At 40.7% G+C, this 20,137-nt stretch overlaps 2 protein-coding genes across 3 annotated transcripts in view; one reads left to right on the top strand and one right to left on the bottom strand.

Annotated features, from left to right (window-relative positions):
• The window catches only part of CRLF3 (cytokine receptor like factor 3), a 28,123-nt gene that overhangs the window by 2,382 nt on the left and 5,604 nt on the right, over positions 1 to 20,137 (bottom strand). For both annotated transcript variants that reach the window (XM_024736853.1, XM_024736861.1), the window contains exons 3-7: positions 18,246 to 18,333; positions 17,159 to 17,336; positions 15,797 to 16,019; positions 14,974 to 15,106; positions 497 to 609 (exon numbers count right to left, since the gene is read on the bottom strand). In XM_024736853.1, coding sequence (XP_024592621.1) covers positions 497 to 609; positions 14,974 to 15,106; positions 15,797 to 16,019; positions 17,159 to 17,336; positions 18,246 to 18,333 — 735 coding nt within the window. The remainder of the gene's footprint in view (positions 1 to 496; positions 610 to 14,973; positions 15,107 to 15,796; positions 16,020 to 17,158; positions 17,337 to 18,245; positions 18,334 to 20,137) is intronic.
• LOC112394209 (40S ribosomal protein S27-like) lies at positions 12,300 to 13,624 on the top strand. Its single transcript, XM_024736875.1, has one exon. The coding sequence runs from the start codon at positions 13,232 to 13,234 to the stop codon at positions 13,475 to 13,477; it is 246 nt and encodes an 81-aa protein (XP_024592643.1). The 5' UTR covers positions 12,300 to 13,231; the 3' UTR covers positions 13,478 to 13,624.

Raw genomic sequence — 20,137 nt, 5'->3', positions numbered from 1 at the left:
CCAGCCACTTTCCCCTTCTTTGGGTTTTTTTTTTTTTTTTTTTTTTTTTTGTTGGTACGCAGGCCTCTCACTGTTGTGGCCTCTCCCACTGCGGAGCACAGGCTCTGGACGCGCAGGCTCAGCGGCCATGGCTCACGGGCCTAGCCGCTCCGTGGCATGTGGGATCTTCCCAGACCGGGGCACGAACCCGTGTCCCCTGCATCGGCAGGCGGACTCTCAACCACTGCGCCACCAGGGAAGCCCCTGTGGCTGTTTTTATCAACTACAAAATGGATATAATACTACTCCTCACTTCAAAAAGCTGTTAAAAGGATTAAATAATGTGTTATTTTTAAAGGGTATAGAATAATGCCTGGTACATAGCAGCCACATAGATATGCCATTAAGACCTAAACTTTTTCATCTTCTGCTATAAATGTGTGATATTGAAACTGATTCAAATCTTACTACAGTGAATCATAGATTTCAAAGAGAACGGCAGTAATTTCCCTCTTACCATTTGTACTAATGCAAACTGCTTGATCCCGCTGCAGGGAGTCATATCCATTCTGTTTTTCTGCACACACTCCTATACTGTCTCTTCTGTCTGGCTGTCCCACAGTTTCAACTCTGTCAATGAGGTAGAAAAGGTCATTTAATCTTTTTTACTTAACGTGATATCTAATGCTTAAAAAGAGCCATCTCATCACAATTACTCTTAAGAATAGCTAACGATGATTCAGGCAGGACTTCCTAAATTCCAGGCACTGTTCTAAAAACTTTGTGTCTATTTATCTATCTATAAATCATCTCATTCAATTCACATAACAACCCATGATGTAGGTGCTATTAGTATCATACCCAGTTTATACATGAGGAAACTGAGGCACACACACAAAATAAGGTTAAATAAACTGATGCTGATCGCCTAGCTGAGTGGTGGAACCAGGACATGAACGCAGGCATTCTGACTGCAGAGTCTACGTTAACTATTTATAACTATGACGGCACATTTCTATTCTATATTCTGGCTCTAGACGTGTAGAAAATGTGTCATATTTGCCATTATAATGAATGTGACCATTACTGCCATCATCTAAACCTTCAGTATGAGAGTCTATGCAATGATTAGATTACTGTTTATCAAGAATTTAAAAACAAACATTATCATCTTTTTAAAAAGAGGATAATATAGTTATGGACATATTTTGGTTGCAGAACTTCATACATAGAAAGTTTAAGCATTTCCTTTTGTGTTTTAGTCTCAAATAATACATCATCATGTACTCTAGAAATGGGAAACTTAGATATAAAGGTCAATCTACATCCCTATTACCAGGGTCATCTTTCCCTGCATTCCAGAAAGCCAGACTTTGCAAGGACAGGAAAAGAAAAATTAGCAAGGAGCAGAATGTAGATTTATCAAGGGAAGATGAGATTATTTATACTCAACGTGGCCTCAAAATGTTTTTCTTTGTAAAGTGGCAAACATACAGGTTCATAGTAAACATGTGGGTGCGTTTCTTAAGTCATTTCACTTCTAAACCAGCAGCATAAAGAAGTACGGGGAGGAGGAGAATGATGTCAGCAAATACAGCAGAATTGTACGTCCCAGGACTCATTCTACCACAGAAACACCACTTTCAAAACGATATACAGACCAAAATACCTTTATGAGATTTCCAGAATCCAGTTAAAAAGTCCCAAAGGAGCACAAAGATGAAAACAGCTGTACTGAAATGGATAAGAAGAGCAATTTCACTGGCCCCACGTCAACCCCTCTTCCAAGCTACCACAGTTTGGCACCAGGCAAGAACAGCCCAACTCCTGACTTTTCCTTGAGAGAGGAATCACAGGAGTGGAGTGTGCCTCCAGCATTCTAGCTCTTTGGAAGGCTGCCTGAAGGACGGGTTTCTGACATGACTCATTTGGAGCACTGACAGAACTGGCATAGCACGGATGCCTGAATGCTGCAAAGACCAAAGAAAAAATGAGGGGTGGCATCCTGCAGGCAGTGCAGTTTGGCATGGGAGGGAAGGAGAAGAGGAAAACTTGCTTCTGGTGTGCTAGCTTTTCACAGAGCTGCTCAAAGGAATAGTATCTGTCTCACCTCATGGGGAGCCAGCATACCCTGGAGGCCTGAGAGAGAGCGAAGGCACCCTGCTGCTGTAGCACCAGAGAACTTGCAGTGCCACAAACAGGCACCAGAGGGAGCAAAAGATTATGAGCTCCTAAAAAACCATCAAGCTTCTCTAATTGAGAAATTGCACACACAAACCCAGAGAAGTCACATCCCACCAGAAAAGGTTTCAGAGGCCCCCCGGATCTTTAGCTGGGCTCATGTGTGAGGGTCTTCTCCTGTATGAAGCAAGGCCATAAAGATTTGGAAAGGTGGCTGTTCTTCCATACGTGCAGATCCCAACACAAAATTACGAAACATGAAGAAACAGGGAAATCTGGCTCAGACAGAAAAAAAAAAAAAGAAAGAGATCTTCAGAAAATTATCCTAATGAAATAGAGGTATATGAATTATCTGACAATTCAAAATATCCATCATAAAGATGCTCTACAGGCTCGAGGAAAATGAGGCATGGACAAAATTAGAAAACCGACAGAGACAGAAAATTTTAAAAATAACTGAACACAGTTTGGAACTGAAGAATATAATAACTGAAAAGTTCATGAGAGGAATTCAATATCAGACTTAAGCAGAAGAAAAAAAACATCAAACTTGAAGACAGGTCATTTGAAATACCCCAATCAGAAGAACAAAAGGAAAAAAGAATGAGAGTGAAGAAATTCTAGGAGACTTATGAGAGAAGAGAGAGGAAAAGGGGCAGAATGTGTAAAGAAATAATGGCCAAAAATCCCCCAAATTTGGGGAAGGAAATGGACTTTCAGATTCAAGAAGCCTAAAGAACTCCAAAGAGGATGAACTCAAGGAATCACACTGAAACTCACTACAATCAAATTGTCAGAAGTCAAAGACTGAGAATTTCGAAAACAGCAAGAGAAAAGTGACTTGTCATGTACAATGGAACTCACATAAGACTAACAGTGTATTTCTAATGAGAAATCTTACAGGCCAGAAAGGAGTGAAATGATATATTCAAAGTGATTAAAGAAAAAATCCTACCAACCAAAAATACAATATTCAGCAAAATTGTCCTTTAAACATGAAAAAAAAATAAACATTCCTACATAAACAACAGCTGAGGGAGTTCATCACCACTAAACCTGCCTTATAAGAAATGCTAGAAGGAGTTCTTCAAGTTAAAACAACAAGACACTAAACACAACATGAAAGTATGTGAAAATACAAAGCTCACTGGTAAAAGTAAATATATAGGCAAATAAATACTGTAATACTTTAACAGTGGTGCATAAATCACTTTTAATTTTGGTGTAGAAATTAAAAGACAAAAGTGTAAAAAATATAACTATAAAAATATGTCAGAGCTTCCCTGGTGGCGCAGTGGTTGAGAGTCCACCTGGCAATGCAGGGGGCACGGGTTCGTGCCCTGGTCCAGGAAGATCCCACATGCCACTACCCCAAAAAAAAAAAAAAAAAAAAGTCAATGAATACGCAATATACAAACTATGTAATTTGTGACATCAATAATAAGGAGGAAGAAGTAAAAGTGTAGAGTATATGTATTCAATTGATGCTAAGTTGCTGTCAGCTTAAAATAGATTGTTACAACTACAAGATGTTTTATGTAAGCCCTAGGATAACTACAAAGAAAATACTCATAGAAGATACATTAAAGAAAACGAGAAAGGAATCAAAGCACATCATTACAAAAAAATCAGTGAAACGTGGGCTTCCCTGGTGGCGCAGTGGTTAAGAATCTGCCTGCCGATGCAGGGGACACGGGTTCGAGCCCTGGTCCGGGAAGATCCCACATGCCGTGGAGCAACTAAGACCATGCACCATAACTGCTGAGCCTGCGCTCTAGAGCCCGCGAGCCACAACTACCGAGCCCACGCACCACAACTACTGAAGCCTGCATGCCTAGAGCCTGTGCTCTGCAACAAGAGAAGCCACTGCAATGAGAAGCCTGGGCACCGCAACGAAGAGTAGCCCCCACTCACCACAACTAGAGAAAGCCCGCGCACAGCAATGAAGGCCCAACGCAGCCAAAAATAAATAATTAATTAATAAATTTATTTTAAAAAAAGAAAAAATAACCAAACTACGTTGGTTTTTTGAAATGAGCAACAAAATTGACAGACTTAGCTAGATTAACTAAGAAAAAGAAAGATAACATACAAATAAAGTCAGAAATGAAAGAGGAGACATTACAACCAACTCCAGAGAAATAAAAAGGATTATAAGAGACTCTTATGAATAATATATACTAGGAAATTGGATAATCTAGAAGAAATGGATAAACTTCTACGAATATACAACCTACCAAGACTGAATCATAAAAAAACAGCAAATCTGAACAGACTTACAGCTAGAAAGTAGATTGGATCAGTAATCAACCACATCCCAGGACCATCAGTAAACAACAGCCCAGGACCAAGTGGCCTCACTGGTGAATTCTACCAAATGATTAAAGAAGAATAAATAACAAACCTTCTCAAACTCTTCAAAAAAAAACTAAGGAGGAGGGAATACTTCCAAACTTATTTTATGAGGCTAACATTATCCTGAAACCGAAGTCAGAGAAAGACACTACAAGAAAACAAAACTACAGGCCAACAACTCTGCTGACAATAGATGTAAAAATCCTAAACGAAGTACCAGCACTGTCGGTGAGAATGTAAATTTGTTCAGCCACTATGTAAAACAGTATGGAGGTTCTTCACAAAATTAAAAATAGAACCACCACATGATCCAGCAATCCCACTTCTGGGTATATATACAAAAGAATTCAAGGCACTGAGAAGAACACAATATTACTTCTATAATATTTCTGAAGATGCATAACCTGAATCTAACCACCAGGAAACAGAAAAACCCAAATTGAGGGATATTCTATAAAATACCAGACCTGTACGCATAAAAAATGCCAATATCTGGGCTTCCCTGGTGGCCCAGTGGTTGAGAGTCCGCCTGCCGATGCAGGGGACACGGGTTCGTGGCCCGGTCCGGGAAGATCCCACATGCCGCGGAGCGGCTGGGCCCGTGAGCCATGGCCGCTGAGCCTGCGCGTCCGGAGCCTGTGCTCCGCAACGGGAGAGGCCACAGCAATGAGAGGCCCGCGTACCGCAAAAAAAAAAAAAGCCAATATCATAAAATTTAAGAGAGACAAACTGTTCCAGATTAAAAGAGATATAACAAATGTATATACACATGATCCAAGATCTTTTTTTTCTGTAAAGGACATTAATTGGGACAACTAAATCTGGTAAGGTCTGTAGGTTAGATAATAGTATATCAATGTTAATTTTCTGATTTTGATAATCTCTTTTTACAAAATACTCACTGAAAATGATTTGGGAAGAAAAAGTAGAGGACTTCCCTGGCAGTCCAGTGGCTAAGAATCCATGCTTCCACTGCAGGGGGCATGGGTTCAATCCCTGGTTGGGGAATATCCCACATGCCACGTGGTGCAGTCAAAAAAAAAAAAAAAATGTAGAGAGAAAAATGATGAAGCAAATATTGAGGCATCTGGGTGAAAGGTATTTGGGAATTCTCTGTACTATTCTTGCCATTCTTCTGTAAGTCTGAAATCATGTTTATAAAGATTTTAAAAATACACAAAATACTACTGGATAAATATATATATATAGAGAGAGATGTGGGAAACACAAGATACCTGAATTTTATCCCTAACATCCCTAATGTTGTTTCCTAAAAAATAAAAACCTGCTAATATTATTAATTATAGATGGAAGACAGCAGTTAGTTGTGTTTAGTATTGTGTGATGAAATATTTGGCTTGATCCTGGCAGGTAACCTTTAAACCACTGCAATTTCCCAAGTGATAGGAGTGTCTTTGTTATTCATGGTGGGTCCCTCAGACCACATGTGATAGTTTATGCTAATGAGGTGCTCAAGGTGGGCCCCTAGATAGTTTATGCTAACAAAATGACTCAGGATGGGAACAGGTCACTCCAGAAAGACCAGTCATGATTACAGGGTTGAGGCTTTGAGCTACATGATGTCAGCCCATTCTCCTAGGAAGGCACGGGAGGTGGATATTGAGTTAGGTGGGAAATGATTTAATCAACCATGCCTCCACAATAAAATCCCAATAAAAACTCTGGACACCAAAGCTTGAGTGAGCTTTCCTGGTTCGTAATACTCAGTACTGTCATGCCAAAAGGCCTTGCATCCCTGAGATGTATGCTTTGTCTTTAGAATCCTCCCAGATCTCACACTATGAGTTCCTCCCTTTGGCAGGTTCTGATTTATATATCCTTCTGCTATAATAAAACTGTAATCATAAGTGAAGTGCTTTTTTTTTTTTTTTTTTTTTGCGGTACGCGGGCCTCTCACTGTCGCGGCCACTCCCGTTGCAGAGCACAGGCTCTGGACGCGCAGGCTCAGCGGCCATGGCTCACGGGCCCAGCCGCTCCGCGGCATGTGAGATCCTCCCGGACCGGGACACGAACCCGTGTCCCCCGCATCGGCAGGCGGACTCTCAACCGCTGCGCCACCAGGGAAGCCCCTCTTTCTTTCTTTTTAATATTTATTTATTTAGCTGAGCCAGGTCTTAGTTGGAGCAGGTGGGCTCTTTTAGTTGCAGCATGCGGGCTCTTAGTTCCCTGACCAGGGATCAAACCCGAGCCTCCTGCATTGGAGAGCGGAGTCTTAACCACCCGAACACCAGGGAAGTCCAGTGAAGTGCTTTCTTAAGTTGTGTGAGTCATCCTAGCAAATTATAAAACCTGAGCGTTGGCCCTGGGGACCCCTGAACTTGCAGCTGGTATCTGAAGTGAGGGCAATCTTTTAGAGGACTGTGCTCTCAACCTTGAGTTTGGCTAGCTCATTGCAAGTGTACATTTTTTTCTGTGATTAAACTTTTTAAATAAATAATTAACGCAAGTAAAATTTCTTGAAATTAACTAAAATCCTGGGAAGAAGGAAAAAAACTCCTTATTTGAATAAATCACAAAATTGTTCCTAAAAGCATCTTACTTGACAACAGCATTTGATAAATAAGACAAGCCTGGCATTAAAAGCTTATAAAAGTTTCTCTGAATATAAAATGAACCACGAAAGTAAAGAGCTAATTTGCCTTAACAAAGAATTATTTTCACAGCTCACTAAGAAATAGAATGGAAGTTTAAAATCTTTGAATTTTTTCCCCCCTTTGGCCACACTGCACAGCTTGCGGGATCTTAGTTCCCCGATCAGGGACTGAACCTGGGGACCCGGCAGCAAAAGCTTCAAGTCCTAACCACTGGACTTCCTGCCAGGGAAGTCCCTAAAATCTTTGAATTTTTAAATTGCAAGACAAGTAGTCAGGACATTATTTCCTAAAAAACTACCCAAGTGGTTCTCTCACATAAACAAGTCCTACAAGAAACTCTGCCATAAATCATCCAAATATAAAAAGTATATAAAAAAAGAAAAATGGTATATAAAATAATTCATAGTAGGGTACAGTGACCTCAGAGATACTATTAATAAAAAAAATCAGTTTATGCACAAGTTGGTAGGAATGCATCCATTACATAGAGTCATGTAGAGAGTTCTAGGTGATAATTTTTCTCAAAGGTAAAGTATTCTGAGAAAGAACATGGTTCAGAACAAAAAGGAAAAATTTCGATGGCAGCAAGAAAGCTAATCTCTTCCTACTACTCTGGCACTTTGACTAACTGACTGGATTTAAGTGGCAAATTCTCATATAATCTCAAACTTCCTTCTTCTCACAATGAACACCTGGAGCAAAGATCCAAAAATTCAGTTGCTTGGCTAATATATCATAATATATTATGAAAAATATCCAAGTTTATGATAAATATAAGAAAGAAAATGAATATATTATGTCCTACAGCTACAAATTAGGTAAAAACAGTAATACTTAATACTGACAAGGATGCAGTGACATCAGTCAGGACCCTCACACACTGCTGGGAAGACTGCAAGTGCTTCCAGGAACACAGCTAGTTGGCCTGTGTCACTAACAGGAAATTAGCCCAAGGAATAAAGAATAAGCCATATGTCAAAAAAGAGGGTCATAGCACAGCTTGACCTGTCAGGAAAAAAAAAAAGAAAAGGAAGGGATGTCTTATCAAGTCAGAGTAAACAAGGATTTTTGATATAGAAATATACTCCTTACTATACAAATCCTAAAATAGCTTTCATCCTCTCTTAAAATGAAACTGATAGTCTTATATCTATTATAGAAATTGAAAATCTTCCAACAAAAAAAATTCCAGGATAACGAATTCATTGGTGAACTCTACCAAACATTTAAGAAATAATACCAATTCTCACAAACAGTTCTAAGAAATAAAAGAGGAAGAAATACTTCCCACCTCACTTTATGAGGCTAGCAATTACCCTGATACCAAAGACATCGTAAGAAAAAACAGATATCTCTCTTCTGAAGAGACATAAAAATCCTCAAAAAAATAAAAAAGTTAAATTTAGCAACATATATAAAGAATAATACATGGTCAAGTGGGGTTTCTCATGGAAATGCAAAGCTGATCCAATGTTAAAAAATCTATCATTGTAACCATATCAACAGAAGAAAAACCATATGATTATCTTAATAGATATATAAAAATAATTTGACAAAATTAAACATCCATTTATAGATAAAACTCTCAGCAAACTAAGAATAGAAGGGAACTTCCTTAACCTTATAGAGGGTGTCTACAAAAAAACCCTACAGCTAGCATCATACTTAATGTGAAAGACTGAATATATTCCTGCTAAGATCTGGAATAAGACAAGGATGTCTGCTTTCAACACTGCTACTCAAAATTATACTTCCTAGCCAGTGTAATAAGACAAGAAAAAAATTGCAAAACACTGATGGAAGCCATTTTTTAAAAAACTAAATGAAGATGGCAATTCCCTGGAAGTCCAACGGTTAGGACTCAGTGCTTTCACTGCTGTGGGCCTGGGTTTGATCCCTGGTTGCGGAACCAAGATCCCACATGCCACTCAGTGTGGCCAGAAAAAAAAAAAAAAAAACTTAAGTGAAGGGTGACTTTCAGATTTACAGCTCTACAGCCTGTCCTCCATTGCTATAGGAAGGTCCTGCCTTATAATATGGCTCTTCTGTGAAGCCACATCTCCTTTGACACTCAAAAACCTAATCTGGTTCAAAAGAGCTTCTATTGCCAGACCTCAGTTCTCTTCAAAGGCTGCTTATAAACTACTCTCCACTGTCACCAAGGGACACAGTCCTTGCTTCCTAAGATGATGCACTGTGACTCCCCTGGACATTTTTCCCACCTTTTCTCTCTGCTTCCTCAAGAACACTCAAGCGCTGTTCAGTCCTGGCCCCGTTTATAGTCTTAGGGTGGAGTCTTCTCCTTCTGGGACTGAATATTTGGAGATTTCTGAGACTGGCCAGCAAACTCATGATTTCCAGGCTAGTTGTGTCTTAGGGGGCCTTTACAGCTAATTTGGAATTTGAGTTTTCTGTATTTCTTAGTTCTGTTGAAAAAGTACTTATGGGTCCCTACCCCCCACCTCTTTATTTCTCCAAAAAGTTTCCAGTAGTGGAAAAATCGGAACTATGGTGCTACTATGCATCTATTGGTCCCCAAAGATCCCATCTCTCTTTTGAACCCACTCGAATCAAGCTTCCCTCCACCACAGCTCCCCTGAAACTGTTCATGTCAGGGTCACCAATCCACGTCCACGCTGCAAACCCAAAGGCCAATTCTCAGTCCTTTTCTAATCTGTTGGGTCAGCAACATTTGACATAACTGACCGCTACTTCCTCTTGGAAACACTTCCCTTGCTTGGCTTCAGGGACACCACATTCTCCCACTTTTCCCGTCTACCTCACTTGCTGCTACTCCTCAGAATCCTTTGCTGGTTCTTTCCTCCCCAAAAGCTAAATGTTAAGAGTTCTCCAGTGTCCTCTCCCTATACTCATTCCCTGGCTAATCTTATGCAGTCTCACGGCTCTAAACACACATCTATATGTTAAAAACTCTCAAAATAATATCTCCAGTCTGGTCTTTTCCACTGAACTCCCCATTTGTATATCTGACTGTCTACCCCACATTTTCACTTATATGTCTAATAAGGAACTCAAATTAATTTGTGAAAGAACTGATAGTCACCCATACATAGGCTCCTTATAAGGTCTTACCTACCTCAGTAAATGACAATTCTACCCTAAGTTAGTTAGTCCAAAAACCCTGAGGTTACACTTGACTCCTTTCTCATACCTCACAACCAACCTGTCAATAAATCCCATCAGTTCTTCCTTCAAAATAAATCCAGATTCTGACCACTTATCATTACCTCAACTGCTCCATCCTGGTCCAAGCCACCATTAGCCATCACCAAGATTAATACTGGAATGCTGAATACAGCCTTCCCTTCATTTCTGGTAATATTTTTGCTCCTCCTCTCCAGCCTCCTAAATGGTCTCCTTCCAGCCTGTACCGCTGTACAGACTATTTTCCACCCAGCAGCCAAAATGACTTGTAAAACATATGTCAGATCACATCATTCACTTGCTCAATGTCCTCCAATGGCCTTCCAACTCACTCTAAGTCCAAGCAGAGTCCTACAGGGCTAGACTGCTAGGATTTGCATCTCAGCATTACTATTAAGAATCTGTACAACCTCAGGCAGGTGGTTTAATCTTTTTACATCTCAGTTTCCTCATCTATAAAATGTGTCTACCTCCTGAGCATGTAATGAGGATTTACAGACATTAACTCAATACTTAAGAAGTAACACACAGTAGGGTTCGACAAAGGTGAGCTGGCTGTTATTATTTTGTAGCCTAGCTCAACTCGTGAATTCATGAAAAGTCAAATGCAGAGCATGACTCCCAAGACAATGAAATGTGAACCTGACTTGGTTTTACTTGGTGAAGACTTTTGTTGGAAAAAGGAAAAAAGAAAAAGACCTCTGTATGTGGTATCAAATGTCCTCCTTATAAATGGGCACAAGTGAGCTCCAAAGGGGCAAGTCTTTGAGAAATTGAAAAAGAAATAAATATACATAGCCTGTCCACAAGAATGTCGTACTTTTCTGGGGTTCTGACTATACTCCCATCTCTATAAAACCCATTCACACTCATTACTTTCCTGTTCTTTATATTTTTTTCTCCTCCATATCTTTGGTTCTCGCTTTGTTTCTCTACCTGAACTTTCCTTTTCAGCCCTACCTGAGATAAAGCCTTCACCAACCCCTCATCTAGAAGTAACTCTTCCTTCTTCTATATTCCACAGCAGTCAGGATCTTTCTTATACTTTATAATTTATAAACTGCCTATTCTATGGTTAGATAAGATTCTAGTTTTTTCTTTTTCTTAAACTTTGCATTCCCAACAATACCAAGTACTGTAAGTACCATCTGAATGGAATAGGGTTGTATGAAACAATCAGCATCATTCACAAAGACCACAGGCGAGCAGAACTGTCCTCACATTTTAGAAAAGCAGTTTAAGACAGAAGGATATGGACAGGGAAAAAAAGTCTAAGGAATATTCCTTAGGTTATCTGGGAGGAACAGCTATTATATGTGAACATCCCAAAGCAGACATGTCTCCCTGACTTCATGTAATCCTCCCTCTACAAACAAACTAAAAGCTAGGGTTTAATATGATATCTATTACATGTGGAATCTAAAATACGGTACAAATGAGCCTATCTACAAAACAGAAACAGACTCATAGACAGAGAGAAAAATATGGTTTAAAAAATAGTAAGAATGGGAAATCTTAGAAGCAAGGGAAAGCAGGAATGTTCAAGACAGGAAATCAGAGAGAGGCCTGGAAGGAGGGGGCTGCTAGCAGACCTGGGCACCACATGAGACTGGGCTCTAGAGACTGTTAAAAACCGGCCAGTAACAGGTTCCTTTGGTGTCAGCAGTTCTAAGGATTCCAGAAACTTCAGCAGGGATCGACTGGGCTGAGCAACAGGGCAGGGCCTGCAGGAATATAATCTCCCTTCTGACTATGAGGCCCTCAAAAAGCTGAATAAAGTTTACCTTGATTCAAGCAGGCCTATCTGCCCCCAACCCCATGCATGAAGGTGCCCCATACAAACACCCTATTCACATCCTCTGCCTTAACTGCCAATGCCTGAAATTCCTTTAAACGAGGAGAGAAAACATGTTCAATCCACATTCAAAGGAAAAATGACAAAAATGCAACGGTCTGGCTAAGATAATACTGAGCTTAAATAAGTTTCAGTTAATCACCCTACCAAGGGGGACCCGTTTGGAGGAGGAGGGAGGAACTAATGGTTTATTGAGGCCGACTAAGTGTTCTACTGTCCACAGACAGTACGTGGGTTTAAATCAATTTCCAATGTCGTAATCTATATACATTTATTGAATGACTTAAGAAACAAACCTAAGTAGATCTTCTATCGGCCCTTCCCGTGTTCACAGAGGGAGAAGCTAAAAGTAAAAAGAGCATCAGATCACCATCACCCAGGGATAAAAATCATAGAAGAGAAAAAAGGAAAAGAGCTGAGGACATAGTAGCGGAGAAACTATACATTTCCACACTAACTCAAATCATGTTTACTCTCCCATGAAAAAAGAAAAATGAGAAGCAATACAGACCAGTGGTTAAAATTACTGGAGCCAGACTGGGTTTAAATCCTAGCTTTGCCACTTACTAGTTATGTGACACTGGGTAAAGGACTTCACTTCTCTGTGCCTCAGTATCTTCATCCCTAAAATGGGTAACTACACCTATTTCATTGGGTTATTGTGAGAATCAAATGAGTTAATATAAGTAAAGTGCTTAGAACAGTACCATAGTAAATGCAATTTAAATATTAACTGCAATTTGTAATACTATGATTATTATTCTTACTATGATCTGAGGTATCTGGCCTGAATCTGTTAACTCAGGAAGTCCTATCATTATACAGAAGTACCCTGTTCTCAGCAGACTCACTAATGGGAGTATTTCTATAAACAAGGGACATCCGCAGAGAAGAGGTTTGTTAGTACAGAAAACTCCTGATTACCTGGGGAATAATTAAATAGATGTTAGGTACCAGACTCCTCATTCCTCTGCTAGTTTTTTCTGGTTATTAAGTTATTCTTTTTTCATAATGTGAGGGGTGAGAGGAGGTGTCAAAAGTGAGACAAGGTTTCTGATGGTGACGACCTCCTCATGAGAACATGCCTCTCGCAAAGGTTCTCCTTCATCCCTCTCCAGAAGAGGAGAAGAGGAAACACAAGAAGAAGTGCCTGGTGCAGAGCCCCAATTCCTATGTGAAATGCCCAAGATGCTATAAAATCACCACCGTCTTTAGCCATGCACAAATAGTAGTTTTGTGTGTTGGCTGCTCTAGCGTCCTCTGCCAGCCTACAGGAGGAAAAGCAAGGCTTACAGAAGGGTGCTCCTTCAGATGGAAGCAGCACTAAAAGCCCCCGGAATCAAGATGAATGGGAAAACATCCCAATAAACACATTTTGGATACGTCCAAAAAAAAAGAGACAAATGGGATTTCCCTAGTGGCACAGTGGTTAAGAATCCGCCTGCCAACGCAGAGGACATGGGTTCAATCCCTGGTCCGGGAAGATCCCACATGCAGCAGAGCAACTAAGTCCGGGCACCACAGCTACTGAGTCTGCACTCTAGAGCACACGAGCCACAACTACCGAGCCCACGTGCTGCAACTACTGAAGCCCGCGCACCTAGAGCCCATGCTCCTCAACAAGAGAAGCCACGGCAATGAGAAGCGCACGCACCACAACGAAGAGTAGCCCCTGCAGGCCACAACTAGAGAAAGCCCATGCACAGCAATGAAGACCCAACACAGCCAAAAATAAAATAAATACATTTATTAAAAAAAATAATGAGGGCTTTCCTGGTGGCGCAGTGGTTGAGAGTCCTCCTGCCGATGCAGGGGACACGGGTTCGTGCCCCGGTCCGGGAAGATCCCACATGCCGCGGAGCAGCTGGGCCCGTGAGCCATGGCCGCTGAGCCTGCGTGTCCGGAGCCTGTGCTCCGCAACGGGAGAGGCCACAGCAGTGAGAGGCCCGCCTACCGCAAAAAAAAAAAAAAAAAAAAAAAAGAGAGACAAAGCATAAACTAGTGCATTCTGATCATGCTGCCAGTTCAAATGACTTGGCTGGTGGAGAATATGGCAACACTAGCTTAGATAAAACTTTCAGATACACTCCATGCCTTATACAACAAGGGACTGAGACCAAGAGGAACTTGGAACAAGCATTCACAATAAAATCCTATGATCTCACAATTTACAACTTAGAGGAGAGTTTGCTACACTGAGGTGTGTATGGTGAACATCAGACAAGCTTCACTTTCCTAAATCAAAGTTTGGGCTTTGGTTTTTAGGAAAAGCTATTTAGAAATAGGACCACAGAGAATACATCTCAGACAACATGAAAACAAGAAAAAGGAAATTTTTCTAATACAGGAAGAAATGGATGAAGAAATGGAAAATTAATTGGCGGCAGGAGAGGCACGCTTTCAATTTTATTTTATAGAGACTATATAGTGTGTTTACTCTGATAGGTTGTCTCTCACAGATACTTGCTCTTATTGATTCACAAAGAAAAAAAAAAATTGGGGACCTCTGAACACTTAAGACTGATTTTTGAGAGGTATTCTACTTACCAAGAAGAAAGAAGACGTAAACACAGTGAACACACACTATTTATCAGGCAGAAGCAAGGCATTTTATACCCATTATCTCAGTTCATGCTCATAATAACCCTGTGAATACATACGAGAAAAGCGAAGCAAAGAGAAACAAGTAAATTGCTCCAAAGTAACACTACCTAGAAATGAGGGAATAAACTCAGGACTGTTTTGATCCGAAGCTCATGGATGCTCTGTGCACTTCACTTACTGCCTAAGGCATGACAGACAGATCTTTGAATATCCACTTGCCTGAATGTTAATGTCTGCCCACAGAAGTAAGTGGGAGCACTGGAGTAGAGAACACCGGACGATTCAGCATCGTTCCGAAGTGCTATGTTTCTTCGACTGCTCAGACTGTACCCCTCAAAGCCAGCTGTCCACTCTTTTTAAAAAGCAAAGATATTGTAAATTGTTAGAATCTTTTGGGGGATATCTTCAACACAGGCACATTAAATAAAACTTGCAAGTGGAAGACGCTACTTAGGGTTCATGGGCAAGTTCAATGAAAGGAAAAATTCAGTGACAGGGTGTCACGGTCAATCCTACAAATCACAAGAAAGATTTTAGTCTCTTCCTACACATTTTTGGCAAGGAAGATCAAATAAGTGTTATCTCTTACCTAATAAAATCACGTTTGAGCTTATTCCAACCTGATTAAGAAGTAATTAACCAAGTCTAAATCTTTTTTTTTTTTTCTAAATCTTTAAAAAAAGTTATATAGGAGAGGTCAATTTTGGATTGTAAGACTTCTAAGAAAAAGCCTCTATCAAGATATACATTGAAGTTTTGGGTCAAATATTGCAGTCTTCTAATGCAATATTTAAACTCTACGGTTTTAGGGATGCTCATAATCCTGCCTGGCACTATTTGGGGACTCTGAAGATAAGAACGAATGAAAATTTCTCAAAATTCACATGAAGTAATTTGAGCAGGAAGTAAGAGACATATTCCATGTGATTCTCCATCAATTCAGGGTTTATCCTTAGGAAAACGGGTTGTCAGTGTGCCTTTAGCACAGGATACGTGTACTCATACACAATTAAGCTTCAGGAGTGAGAAGGCAACAGCATACCATGAGGCACCAGCGTGGAATGACCTATCTGGGGGACACTCCAAGGACTCCACTCCTGTCGGCCGTCTCCTCGGGCGCAGACTCTGAACTGATAATCAACATTGGGGTCTATGTGCAATACTATGAATTCCGTTTCAGAGCCTACATACACATCCTCAAAATGACTGGAAGTACATTTACGGAACTGGAGCCTGTAATCTTGGGCGGTAAAGTCGTCATCCACCTGAGGAGAAAGGCTTTACGTTAGGTAAAAGTCAGAGAATAACTTCTCTCAGCATCACTACTTAGGAACTTTGAATGGGGGCATTTGGGGCCAAGCATACAGGCCCACATGCTGAATACAGGTTCTTCTCAGGAAGGTCAGAGGAAACGTGCCATTATTATTTCTCTTGTTTTCCTTATTGAACCATGCGTTTTATAACCCCAGTCTGATATGAAAAAAATGTGCTTCCTCTGAAGCAATGGCATGACTTCTAAACAATTAATGCCAAAGATAAGACATTCAAAATTCAAAGACAAGTATCCCAAAACTACATTATTCATATAACCAAGAGAGAGCTAATATCTGAAATATATAAAGGACTCCTTAAAATTAATAGAAGATAGGGCTTCCCTGGTGGCACAGTGGTTAAGAATCCACATGCCGATGCAGGGGACATGGGTTCATGCCCCGGTCCGGGAAGATCCCACATGCCGCGGAGCGGCTGGGCCCGTGAGCCATGGCCGCTGAGCCCGTGCGTCCAGAGCCTGTGCTCTGCAACGGGAGAGGCCACAACAGTGAGAGGCCCACATACCGCAAAAAACAAAAAACAAAAAAAACAGAAAATAGTTCCCAGAAGCTGACCACCCACCTCTGAATGATGTTATCTGTCAACAGCCAAGACATCATGACTCATCTGGACATGGTTTTTATCTAAAATATGGTAATTCACATGCATAATATGATTTAATACACAAAATTCTTGGCAATGCTAAAAGTGTGAAAAAACCATACTTTAAAACTTTATTTCAGAGGTATTAGTTCAGTGTTGAACAGAAAAATATCCAACACCCAATATTCACTATCACCTTCTGACTTTTCTAATTCTGAACGATCTTCAAGTCACCAAGAGTTAAGTTTGGGAAATAGGTGATGGGAAACAACATTTCGATTCAGAGATTTTACAAAGTACCTTCGAAACTGTTTATCCCAACTGGAAGAGCTACCTCAGTTCAAGTTCCCTGTGACCTTAGTTGTAAAGCAAAGGGCACTTTTGTTCATGAAGAGAATATTCAAAGGCAACTAATAAAACAAAATCGTAAAGGCCCTCAAATCTCAAATCCATAATGCTGAAGCCATTTCTGCAATCCGGAATTACGTACCTTACACCATCGTACAATGATGCCTCCGGGTTTCTCTATCAATTCTTCTATCTGCACTGGTGGGCGAGACGCTACCGTTCCATGTTTGAAAATATGGTCTTTCACTATGTTAAGAATTGAGTCATCCAACTGAGCAGATAAGCAAGGCACATCAACCAGTAAAGGCACCTCTGGTAAGCTGAGGAAACAAAGCTCATGTGTTTATAAGGCTTTTAACTGAGAGTTAAAAATACAAGGGAGTATAGCCTTGAAAAACTGCAAATCACTATGCTGTACACCTGAAACGTATACAACGCTGTAAATCAACTATATCTCAATTTTTTAAAAAATAACAAGGAATATTTTATTTATTTATTTTTGGCCGCGCTGCACAGCTTGTGGGATCTTAGTTCTCAGACCAGGGATCAAACCCAGGCCCTCAGCAGTGAAGGCGTGGAGTCCTAACCGCTGGACCGCCACGCAATTCCCCAACAAAAAATACTGTAGATCAGTCACATACTGTTAACAGTGCAGAAGCCCCCAGTAAATAATGCTACTGGCAGTGGGGGTTTTGCAAGACATTACATTAAAATTCTCTTCCCAAATAAATAAAAGGAACAAGAGAAAATGGGTAGGATCACAACTGTCAAGTTTATAGCAAAAGATCTGGTTTACTGAGCTAGGACGCAGGTTTGTTTGTTTTAATGGAAGTGTACTTGACTTAGAACGTTGTGTTAGTTTCTGCTGTACAGCAAAGTGACTCAGTTATACATGTATACATTCTTTTCATATTCTTTTCCATTATGGTTTATCACAGGATATTGAATATAGTTCCCTGTGCTAGACAGTAGGCCTTCGTTGTTTGAGCTATGACTTTGTTCAGATTTTTTTTAATTAACAATTCTCTTACACATTAGGATTGTAGAAAATCGGTAGTAATTCTATACCAGAGATTACAATCACAACTATTTCATACTAGTAATACTGGTAATGGGCAGTGAAAACTTGAGAAATACATTTTCTATATCCCTGAATCCGAATTTTTAACAGGCAAAAAGAAAAAAAGAAAAGCGGACAGCTTAAGCCCAAGAGACACTAACTCTTTTACCTGTCCAACTGGATGTGTGAGGCCTTTTTGGTAAAGCTCCACAGTTTTTCATTCTGTTCTCCTACACCACCCAGAATGGCGATCTCACCTACAATCAGGAATAAGAGAACTAGTACAGGGAAAAATGGTCACATTATAAACTAATCAACACAACCCGTGTCTAAGTGGGTCTCTGGTTCTCTTGAAAACAATTCTTAAGTGATGTCACAAATTCCCCAAAAGTAAACATAGAAACTATTTTAGGGACTTCCCTGGTGGCGCAGTGGTTAAGAATCCGCCTGCCAATGCAGGGGACACGGGTTCAAGCCCCTGCCCGGGAAGATCCCTCATGCCGTGGAGCAACTAAGCCTGTGCGCCACAACTACTGAGCCTGCATGCCACAACTACTGTGCCCGCACGCCTAGAGCCCGTGCTCCGCAACAAAGAGAAGCCACCGCAATGAGAGGCCTGCGCACCACAACGAACAGTAGCCCCCACTTGTCGCAACTAGAGAAAGCCCACGCGCAGCAATGAAGACCCAACACAGACAAAAATAAACAAATAAATAAATAAGAAACTATTTTAGAAACGACTTTAAGGTTAAACGCAAGAGGAAGGGCGTACACAATGACAACATTCTGCCAGAGACGAAAGATTCTGCTCTACAAATGGAAACTTGGTTTGTCAACCAATTTTATGCAAGGCGTAAGTCCCAGGGACCTCGTCCCATCTCCCCTACAGAATCTTTATCAACTCCAATAGGAGTCAGTGCAAATATTATCCTGACACAAGCAATAGGGTGAAGGGTCATATAAAGGAAATATTATATAAAGTCATAAGAAAATGATCAATATCTCTGTCCTTCCACAGCCCTAAAGAACACTACTAGAACTGTTTTCCTGGAGTTACTCAAGTGTTTTGAGACCATATGACATGACCTTCCCCCCTTACCAAAAGGAAAACAGACACACTGAACACTGCCTCAAAATCCTAAAAATTTCATAAATAAGTTTTTAATCCCTCGGGAAGGGAGGGGAGGAAAAAGTTTGAAATTTAAAACATTTCTGAAGTATTAAAAAAAAAAATCAGATGCTGCAACAAGCATGTATGTGCCTCAAAGGATTTATTTTCTAAAATAAAAACATTGGTCAAGCCTCGTGGTGATTGGTATACACTCCTGACCTGTGCTGAACTGCTGCTGAGTTTGTTTCCAAATGCTAAGCGCCCAGGGAAAGACATTCTGAAGTCCTGCTAAAAATAATTTTCTCAAAGGCACTGTTATTGTCAGTGGCAAATAAACACTTCTCCTTGAAGATAAGACAAAAATGTAATTAGTGTGTAAAGATAACATTAGTACTAGATTCTAAGTGGGACCAAAATGGGGACTAACTTCCAGCTGGAGTGACAGAGCTGGGAGCCAGCCACACACACTTTTCATCCTATGCCACTCACAGCACTCATCAAAGAACCAATGGTATTCAGTCTCCTTCCCTGGATCCTTTTTCCTCAACGCCCCTTTAAATACTGACGTCCCGGGCTTCCCTGGTGGCGCAGTGGTTGGGAACCTGCCTGCCAATGCAGGGGACACAGGTTCAAGCCCTGGTCTGGGAAGATCCCACATGCCGCAGAGCAACTAAGTCCATGAGCCACAACTACTGAGCCTGTGCTCTAGAGCCTGAGAGCCACAACTACTGAGTCTGCGTGCCACAACTACTGAAGCCCACGCACTCAGAGTCCGTGTTCCACAACAAGAGCAGCCAGTGCAATGAGAAGCCCATGCACTGAAAGGAACAGCAGCCCCTGCTGCACACAACTAAAGAAAGCCGCATGCAGCAACGAAGACCCAATGCAGCTAAAAATAAATAAAAAAAAAAAAAAAAAAAAAAAAAATAACACCTCCCAAAGCCCCCCCT

The sequence above is a fragment of the Neophocaena asiaeorientalis genome, unplaced genomic scaffold, assembly GCF_003031525.2.
Source record: "Neophocaena asiaeorientalis asiaeorientalis breed wild unplaced genomic scaffold, Neophocaena_asiaeorientalis_V1.1 scaffold129, whole genome shotgun sequence".
Lineage (NCBI taxonomy): Eukaryota > Metazoa > Chordata > Mammalia > Artiodactyla > Phocoenidae > Neophocaena > Neophocaena asiaeorientalis.
The sequence above is the reverse complement of the archived record's forward strand: the minus strand, read 5'-3'. Positions and strand labels throughout refer to the sequence as shown.